Source organism: Lipophrys pholis (assembly GCF_963383615.2).
Source record: "Lipophrys pholis genome assembly, chromosome: 12".
NCBI classification, from domain to species: Eukaryota; Metazoa; Chordata; class Actinopteri; order Blenniiformes; family Blenniidae; genus Lipophrys; species Lipophrys pholis.
The window spans coordinates 8,694,592-8,704,981 of record NC_137641.1 but is presented as its reverse complement, the minus strand read 5'-3'; the positions used below and the strand labels follow the sequence as shown (position 1 = coordinate 8,704,981).

Below are 10,390 nucleotides of genomic sequence, written 5' to 3'. Positions count from 1 at the left end.
GTACGATCATCAGGCGTATCATATATAAATACATCACTAAACTACATTCACTAGGAGTAAGGATCATATTATTTATACTGTATTTTAAACTGCCGTATGTTTGGACGTTGCTTCAACTCCACAGTCAAACTGTTCCACAGTCTGACTCCACAAACGGAAACGTTGAAACTTTTCCTGGTGGTACGGGCATTGCCAGTTTTGAAGTTGTGTTTTCTTCTTAAATCATGGCTCCCTTCTCGTCCACTCAACAATTTTGGATTATTTCTTGGTAGTAATTTATATTTGGCCTTGTACATTATTTGTGCTGTTTGATAACCCCTCCAGAGCTGTGATTTTGAATTATTCAGACTGTAAGGATAAGGAGTTGGTGTGTTCCAGATACCCAACCTTGTGAATTATCCTTATTGCCCTTTTTTGGAGAATGAATAGTGACTGTAACGAACTCTTGCCCCAAACCTCTACACAGTCATTTAAGTATGGAAAGACTAATGAACAATAAAGAATGTGGCGTGACTTATGATCTCCCACAGTTGTCACGTTATCTAAAACCTTTAAGTCCAGCCTTTTATTTGCATATATTGCAACGTCTCCTCCACTTTTATTTCTGCCGATTGTACCTCAGTTCATAACCCTCTGGCTCAAAGTCCATGACTTATTCTGTTACAGGTTACAACCAAGAAGACGGAACACATAATAAAGGAAAGAAACATACTCTATCCTCGACTCACCCGCTCTGAAAATGTAAATAATATCATCGAACTCTATTGTCCTTGTTTTTTGAGGGTTTTTTAAATTTAGTTTTGTTTTTGTATGTACGTGTATTTCTGTTTGTCTACCATGTATTCATGAAAACTTGGAATCAAAATAAAATCAATTTGTTGCCGCCTATAATCCATTAAAAAGACCTTGGTGAAAATGAGAAACAGAAAAAGGCAAAACCAAAATAAATTGCAATTGTAGCTTTATTGATTGATAGAGCAAAAGAAAGCACCATGTAGCTGAAATGATTCATTGAACTTGATTTGTATCCCTTGAGCGTATTTATCAGTTATTTAAAATTTTGGCTAAAAGCAAATCACAAAGTAAGTAAAGGCGGATCATTAAAAGCCAGTGATTACACATGTTGAGTATTGTTCTCTAAGTCAAGGCCATACTTAGCGGCTGGTGGTGGTGGTAGTTGGTGTGGGTGTGGTGGTGGTTGGTGTGGGTGTGGTGGTGGTTGGTTCCTCGGTGGTGGTGGTGGTTGGTGTGGGTGTGGTGGTGGTTGGTTCCTCGGTGGTGGTGGTGGGGTGATATTTGTGATGGTGTTGCAGCAGGTAACTGTAGTAGTGGGGCAGCAAGTTGTGGTGGTGGCCATGCAGCAGCTCTTGTAGCTGGTGGAGGATCAGCTGTTGGCGGTAGAAGAGCTGCAGAAGCTGCTGCTGCCCGCAGAGAGACAGCTGGATCTGATGGAGCAGCAGTTGGTGGTGGTGGACCAACAGAGACTGCTGGTAGTACAGTGGCAGCTGGTGGTGGTGGTCGAATGGCAACTCCTCCTGTTGGTCTAGCAGTTGCTGTTGGTAGTCAAGCAGCTGCAGGTGCAGCTGGAGAACCACCAGTTGGTTTTGATGGAGCAGCTCAAGCTTTATTGCAGCTGACAGTTGCTTCAGTTCCACGACCAGAGCTCTGATTTTACCCAGCAGCTCACTTGATGGGGTGTAAACTGTAGTAGGCTCAGTGGTGGTTGTAGGTTGTGTAGTGGTGATTGTGGTTGGCTCAGGGGGGGTTGTGGTTGTGGTTGGCTCAGGGGTGGTTGTGGTTGTAGTTGGCTCAGGGGTGGTTGTGGTTGTGGTTGGCTCAGGGGTGGTTGTGGTTATTGCTGTGCAGGTTGGTGAAGAAGGAATGAAACCTGCATCGATGAAAGGCAGCTCTTCCAGTTCACCAGTAATGTCGCACACATTTGGACTTCCACAGCCACCAACAATGAACTCGACGTTATCCAGGAAGGCTGTGGACGAAAGGTTTCAGGTTGGGGTCAAATCATTTCTTCATTTGTCATGATCGGTGAATATAAACTGATCCAAAGTATGTGAGAGTCTGTTGTATCTGTAAATGTTGATTGCTTTACCTGCAGTACTGAACAGTGCAGTTTCAAGTTTTTCAATTGTTACATTTCTCAGATTGTTTGGGCAAATCAGCAATGGGTGAGGCGTTCCTGCTTTTTCCACCTGCGTAACATCGCCAAACTTAAAGGAATGGTGTCCAAGGTGGAGCTGGAGATGATTTTACATTCTTTTATCTCTTCTCGTTTAGACTATTGTAACGCCCTTTTTACCTGTTTCAATCAGTCATCTTTAATTCGCCTTCAAACAGTCCAAAATGCAGCTGCTCGTCTTTTAACAGGAACAACCCGGAGAGCCCACATCACCCTGGTCCTCTCCTCCCTTCACTGGCTCCCTATAACGTTCCGTGTTCGTTTTAAAATACTAGTGCTAACTTTTAAAGCATTACATGGCCAAGCACTGTTTTATATTTCAAAATTCCTTCACCCATATGCCTCAAATAGAGCGCTTAGTTCTGGCCAACTAATGCTGCTTACGGTTCCACACACCAAGCTAAAAACTCGTGGTGACTGGGCCTTTGAAGCTCTCCTACCAAAGCTGTGGAATGCTCTTCCACTTCAGCTGAGATGCGTCAACTCCTGTGGTGTTTTTATGAAGCAGTTAAAGACATTTTTATTTAGGCAGGCCTTTGTCTTGTAGCTGCTCAATGTTGCTCAATTTTACTTTTCTGTATAACCATGTATGTTTTTCTTTTTTCTTGCTTCTACATGTTTAATGATCATTTAATTAAAATTTTTAATTATTAATATTTAATTTCTTTCTGTTTTTAGTGAGGTTAAAGACCTCGTGGCTCATGTCTGGGAAAGGTGCTATATAAATAAATTCTATTCTATTCTATTCTATTCATCAGTCAGGTCACACCCAAAGCTCATACAACCTCTGGTCGCTCGGCATTTCAGTTTTCTATTGCACATGACTGGAATCATCTGCAACAGCCCTTAAAACTTTACACTGAATGAAGACGTTTCAGGTTAATGTAAATAAGCTGAAGTTGGTCTGAGATATTCGATCAACTGAACAATAAGAGCACTGACCGGTTCCACTAAAGCAGGTGTCCTCCAATCCTCGACAGTCCACTGTTGAGAGGAACATAGCATCGGAGGGGACACTACCAGGACACGTTCTTCCATTAACTGCTTGAGGAGTTGGGACTGAAAAAAAGAATACATTGAATTAGTTATTTCAAAGTTTTTTAGTCTTTTATTCACAATCCTTCTGGTTCGAATTTACTTACAACCAAGGCCTGCATTATTGCAGTCATCCGTATCGCAGCACTCAGTGTTTGCAATGGAGTAAATCCCGCCCACGTTCGTCTCAATGATCCCTGTGGTCACTGCTGGGCACACTGCGGAACTGACACAGTCCCTGTAGATTCTCTCTATTCCGTCTTGATCTATTGTCAAAACAAAGTTTAGTGAGATATATGGAACACACACACAGCTCTGTGAAAAGACGATGTGAAGAGAACGAATACCTGTGATGAATGCATTGAAGCACACTTCGCCATCTGAACATTGAACTGTTCTTGGAAACCGACAACTCAGATCATTTGAATTTGTGCACCGAAGGCATTGGAGCGCTCTGGCTGAAATGGGAACAGAAATAATCAAAATTGTGTTGGCAGCAAAGCCTCAGGAGATCCTCCAAGTGTGAGCAGCGCCTGGTTACCTGTGCCGGAGAGCATGCAGACGAGTGCCAGAGAAAGAGAGAGGATCAGCTTCATCTTGATGATGAGGAGTTTGAGATGTACTGAGTGCTGCGTCTGTCTCCTGCCTCTTTATAGCGTACAGATGCGGAAATAATGGAGATATGAATGTGCTAATTACAGGGTGGTTGTATTTTCCATTCTCGCAGGATGACTCTGCTGACATTCCCTATCTGATTGTTTGGAGAATTTTTATTGGTGGATTGAAATGTTCTGCTGGTAAAAATAGCTGTGTGCTCTTTGAACAATGGATCCTGAACTGACCTGTTCTTCAACCATCTGAGTGGAGAGTCCAACAGGAGGAACAGTGTCATGACAAAAAGCCTCCAATGTTGGTCTGGGCCTGATGATGTGGCTAACACAACCAAAACACACAAACAAAATAAAGAAACAACCCATTTCTGATGAATACTATCTTGGTGTAGAATTGTGCATGTGAACAATTAAGCTGCATTCTATTCATTTCTCAATGTACTCCTATTTGGGCCTCAATCAGGTGGTGGTGGTAGGGGATGTTGCAGAGAGGTGGAGGCAGTGCACTTGATTTACATCTCGTGCTTTAGAGGCAGTTTTGATTCAAATTTCTGAGGTGATCTCCTCTCCTGTAGAATTCAACTTGTCTAAAAGGTAACAGAGACGGTCTGTTTAGTTTTACCCACAGTGCAAATTTATGCATTTATGTTCTTCAATCCTTCCAGATCTGTTTTACAGACGCAGACCTGACTGGGTGCAGTACTCTGAGTCCAATCACAAGACAACCTCACTTTTTCAAACCTATAATCCAGTAAAAAAAAACACAACTGAGTTTATATTTTGACCCATGTGATAATTACTTTTTGTAATTTTTTTAATGACTGTTGTTAAATGTTGTGTAAGAATGTAATAATCACTGTATGAGTTACATCTCTTGTAGTCATTATAAACTTTTATTTCTAAGTTCATTATAAGCTATCTCTTTCTTTGGCCTGTTTATGTATAGTGAGTGTATAAGTGAGGAGATGTGACCTCGTCAGAACCTCAATTACAGTGTCTTTGTTTCTTCATTCTCACAGGAAGACTGTACAGACACTCCCTATCTAATTCTCTGGAGAATTTTTATGAGGAGCTTCAATTGTTCAGAAAAGTGTAGTGAAGTGTATCAAGTCTGACACACCCTTGTTTACATGAACTGAAATGTATTCAAAGTATTGAAATGTTCCCTGAGACTCTCCTCTGGACCCATGATGTCACTCTTCTACATGATGTCACTCTCCTCCATGATGTCACTCGTCTGGACCCATGATGTCACTCTCCTCCATGATGTCATTCTCGTCTGGACCCATGATGTCATGTCGCTACAGGACCCCCCACAACAGTTCCGGCCTCACACAGTTGACAAACCACACACACACACACACACACACACACACACACACACACACACACACACACACACACACACACACACACACACACACACACACACACACACTTCCACTCGTGTTGCTGAAGTTGCTTGTTTTCTGCCATCATTCGTTCAACTTTCAAAATCATGTTCTTCTTTTATTGTTGCTTCTTTGTTAAGTCATGTTGCTGCTTGAAAATCATATTACCGTCTAGATAGAGCTGCTCAGGCTGGTTTAATCTAATAACAGTTGGAAAGTATTTAAATATGTTACACCCCGAGGAGGGACGGAACATACCTTGAAGGACACAGGGAAACGGTTGGATTTTTACCATTTTAATTAAAATTTCTTTTAATACGCTTGTTGGTTTTTAATTAAAAAAAAAGTGTTGAACCTGAAAAGCAAGCCGGTTATGTAAAAACTAGAACCCGACAAAACCCCATAACCAACCCGTGTCCTAAACTAACAAAATATCAAAAGAACAAGTCGCTGGTGGGCTGGCAAAAACAAACAAACAGGTGCGGTCTCGGGCCAACCCTGTACAGGGCCGTAGGAGCCGGTACCAACACCCAATCTAACAAACGAAAACCCCAACCTACTTTTGAAGGATAAACAAAAACGAAAACAGGACCACCGGTCCCACCAGGGAAAAAGGATCTGCGCTAACCCCCACATACAACGAAGGCGGAAGAGCCGAAGAGGGCAGCCGCCTGGCTGCGTGTTCGATTGGGAGTGATCGAGAGAGAGGAGCCCTCAACCCTTTAGACACCGCCTATTTATAGGCGGAGAGGCAGGCTTTAACGAATCCTACGAAAATAATAACTAACAAATACTGAAATAATCCCTCAAGAAAACCAACAAGGGGATATAGAGATAAATTTACTTCCCGCCAAAAAATATTACTTTATATATATATATATATATATAACAAACTAAATAAATTGACCTCAACGGAAGTAGAATAATAATACAAAAATCTTCACTAATTCCTAACACCCCCACCCAGTGTCACTGAATAAGTATGAATATTGGCCGTAACAAACCAAAAAAAAACGGTCACATTCAATTTATTCAGAGCCCTCGCATAACATCTTACAGACATGAAAGGGCGTCGGCGAGGACATTATCACGCCCGCGAATGTGCGTGATCACAAGATTCAATTAGCGCAATGACCAATTCATCAGCCTTCTGTTCTTATTGCGCATCCGATCAAGAAACACCAGAGGATTGTGGTCCGTGTAAATTCAATTTCAATTCAATTCAATTTTATTTATAAAGCGCTAAATCACATCAACAAACATCTCAAAGCGCTCTCACAATGATAGAGTACAACAGAACCCAACTGAACCTTTCCAAAGCAAGCAGATGTAACAAGCAACAGTGGCCAGGAAAAACTACCTCGCATGGAGAGAAGTTCATCAGAACTCCCTCTTCAGGAAGAAAGCGTGGGACGGACCCTAGACTCTGGAAGGGCGGCCATCCGCCTTGACCGGTTGGGGGAAGAAGTACATGGGATAGGACAGGGAGAGAGAGGAATAGAAGAGGGAGAGAGAGAGTGGCAGACAGGCCAGATAAGTACAAATACTAAGAAAAGTCTATGATGAGCGTTGGTCTGATGATGAATCAATCTCAGTCTGGAGTTTAAGGGCCATGCCGTTGCGGTGGGGTCACGGTGCTGTGGTGGGGTCAGGTAGTAGGACCGTCGTAACTCCACTCTGTGAGTCTTGGGTCTGATCCCCTGGATCCTGCTCCCCTCCTGTCAGGGAGAAAAAAGACGGCGGCAGTATCTGGTGGCTACAGTAATGTTGTTACACAGAGAGAAAGAAAGAAAGACAAGAAACAGAGACGGTCTGTTTAGTTTTACCCACAGTGCAAATTTATGCATTTATGTTCTTCAATCCTTCCAGATCTGTTTTACAGACGCAGACCTGACTGGGTGCAGTACTCTGAGTCCAATCACAAGACAACCTCACTTTTTCAAACCTATAATCCAGTAAAACAAAACACAACTGAGTTTATATTTTGACCCATGTGATAATTACTTTTTGTAATTTTTTAAATTACTGTTGTTAAATGTTGTGTAAAAATGTAATAATCACTGTATGAGTTACATCTCTTGTAGTCATTATAAACTTTAATTTCTATGTTAATTTTAAGCTATCTCTTTCTTTGGCCTGTTTATGTATCGTGAGTGTATAAGTGAGGAGATGTGACCTCGTCAGAACCTCAATTACAGTGTCTTTGTTTCTTCATTCTCACAGGAAGACTGTACAGACACTCCCTATCTAATTCTCTGGAGAATTTTTATGAGGAGCTTCAATTGTTCAGAAAAGTGTAGTGAAGTGTATCAAGTCTGACACACCCTTGTTTACATGAACTGAAATGTATTCAAAGTATTTAGAGGGGTATTTAATTCTTGGGAAAGGGGGTATTACGACTGTGGTGGTATTTGTATGTGTTCTCTGTGCCCTGTGTCATTCTCCAGGTCAATCAAACATGTAAATAGGGCTGTGCCGTCCCGACGACCTGATTGGCCAAACTCAGGTACTTACCGTGGTTTAAAAGAAGGAAGGATGACGTCACTAGGTGGCAGAGCTTGGATCAGATGGGCGGAGCCATCTTCATTCTGCCAAACAGCCAGAGTGCAGCCTGCAGTGTGTGTGTGTTAGTGGAGTGAGCTTTACTTTCCGGGTTAATTCGTTTTCTCTTGTTATGTTAGATAGGAAGAACGTACTTTGTGTTTGTTTTCCTTTTGTTTGTTAGGTAAGTTTTACCCCTGACAGAATAGGGGGATTTTTGGTTATTTTTTATGGTAGAGCTCACTCTTAGATTAATTTGTTAAGGACTCGTTATTTGCTTGTAGTAAACTAGAGCACCTTGATAATAAACTCACTATTGCACTGAGAAGTAGTTTGTGGCTGTTTGGACCAAATGGAGTGGTGGCAATTATATGTTGCGCTCCAGTAGCTCCTAGGCTGGGGCGTAACAGTGCCGCTGATAAAGCCATCGCGGCCCAGATGTTTGTTCACGTGCACCAACCAAGTCCGGGACTCAGGTTTTCCACCTCAGAACCAGAGGTCCAAGTGAGCTCCATGCCCACTCTTCTGTGTGGAGAACCGGGTTGCAGAATCAATCCTCACCAGAATTCTCTGTCTTTCTCTTCTCTCCCCTCTCTCATCTCCCCCTTTTTCACTAACCCGAGTCTGCGCTTCCCCTGCACTCATGTTATCTGATCAAGATAAGCTCACACACACACACACACACACACACAGCCACAGTTAGCAACCAAACTGCTATCTGGTGCTGCTACACCACACCTGCATCGATCACCAGAGTTCTAACTGCATGTCCCAACATCCACTTAGAACTCCGGCGGTCAGAACCGGGCCAAACGGAACCGCCCATTCATTTAACAGTCAGTAGACCGCCTCGCTCCAAGACCACCCTCGTGGATGCAGGGGCGACGGACGTCTTGTTTATCTGGCCGCTAAGCAACCGCGGCGTCCCGAGAAAGAGCGAGTCAAACGCCTCTAGTGGTCGCGTGGGTCATCGCAATCCCTCTTGATGTCCACCTGGTGGACGCATCAAGTCATTGCGCTCTCTCTCTGCGCACCGCCGCACACCCCTAGTGGTCGTCACGGTCACCACACTGACCCTCCAACGTCTGCCTCCACCTGGTGGACGTTCGGGGTCATTATGCCCATCACCCTCATCACTCCAAACCACACGCACACGCACACACACACACACACACACACACACACACACACACACACACACACACACACACACACACACACACACACACACACACACACACACACACACACACACACACACACACACACACACACACACACACACACACACACTCTTTGTACTTAGTGTTTGCTGTTTAATAGATTAGATCTCCTTGTTAGATGACAATTGCTACTTTAATGTGTTGATTTATGAGATGATTTCAGAATTATTTATGAATGAATACATTTTTGTCAATAAATGCCTGTTAGCTGAATTGAACAATTCATGGTGATTATTGTGTATTTATTGTTGACAATTCTCTGGTTTGTAACAGTTTGTGCTCGGATCTCACACCTTCCCCTTTATTTAAGATTGTTGTATTTTTACACAGAAATATTAACTAACTTAAATAAACCTTTTTCCAAACGAGACTGATATTTTCGTATTAGCTATTTCCAGTTTATCTGGTGGTGCCCCAATTTATTATTAATAGACAAATAACAAATTTATTCAAATTAATAATTTTTCATTATTAAATTATTTTTGATAATTTATTAACTTTTAAGTAATTACTCAAGTACTTTAGGAGTTGTTAGTGCATAAATGACTGTTTACGTCCATTAATAATTCACTTCCAGTGATTTATTACTTTCAGTAATCTATTACTTACAGTAATTTAATGCCAATAACCAACCATAAATCCCAACATATATATATATACACACACACATGTATATATGTGTATGTATGTATATATATACACACACACACATGTATATATATGTGTATGTATGTATGTATGTATGTGTGTATGTATGTATTGTTAAGAGATTCTATTCTTAAAAGCTGTGTGAAAGATACTAACGTGCACTGAGGAATTTGCTGACCGCTTGACTAACAATTTGCTGAGGTCTGCACTAATGAAAAACACCTCTATTTTATGGTTGCAGGACGTGGCCTGTAACATGTGGTTATCTCAAGTGTTTGTAGGAGACAAAGCCTGAGACACAACATCTTAAGTTGGGGGAACGAAAACCTAGACTACAATCGGCGGAAACCCGTCACAGCTGGTCCCTTTTGATGACCTCGCTCAAGTACCCCTTGACCCCAGGCTGGCTTCGTGACATCCTGCAAACCTCAGCTAAACCTGCGGAGACCCCGTGACTCACCATTTGGAATGCCCTGCCTGCGAGCAGATGAAATGCATAAATACAAATGTCGCCTAGGCAGACACGTCTTTCTTCCCGTGAACTGCTCGCAGTTCACGTCGCTCGGTTTAGAGTAGGAACCAAGACCCAGAATTCTGTAAATTGAGAATATTGCTTGCTTATCGCACTTCAATATAATTTGATGGTCAATCTTTAAGAAACCTGACTCATGTGTCTTTCTTTAGTTAGACTGCCAACAAAAGGACTTGTGGTGCGAGTTGAAAGCACCAAAATATGTATGCTCAAAT

General features: G+C 42.2%; 1 protein-coding gene across 3 annotated transcripts; it reads right to left on the bottom strand.

The window, feature by feature from the left end:
* Positions 1 to 944: 944 nt before the first annotated feature.
* LOC308118203 (uncharacterized protein) lies at positions 945 to 3,975 on the bottom strand. 3 transcript variants are annotated; one of them, XR_013935871.1, is made up of 6 exons: positions 3,771 to 3,975; positions 3,577 to 3,687; positions 3,337 to 3,495; positions 3,137 to 3,253; positions 1,837 to 1,987; positions 945 to 1,712 (listed from the first exon to the last, which is right to left on the bottom strand). XR_013935871.1 is itself a non-coding variant. In XM_080477513.1 (6 exons), the coding sequence occupies exons 1-6, from the start codon at positions 3,823 to 3,825 to the stop codon at positions 1,155 to 1,157; spliced, it is 1,152 nt and encodes a 383-aa protein (XP_080333639.1). In that variant the 5' UTR covers positions 3,826 to 3,865; the 3' UTR covers positions 945 to 1,154. The 3 variants fall into 3 exon arrangements, 2 of the variants coding, with proteins under 2 accessions (XP_080333639.1, XP_080333638.1); XM_080477513.1 differs by having other exon boundaries at positions 945 to 1,717; positions 1,841 to 1,987; positions 3,771 to 3,865; XM_080477512.1 differs by having other exon boundaries at positions 945 to 1,987; positions 3,771 to 3,886.
* Between the last annotated feature and the right edge of the window lie 6,415 nt (positions 3,976 to 10,390).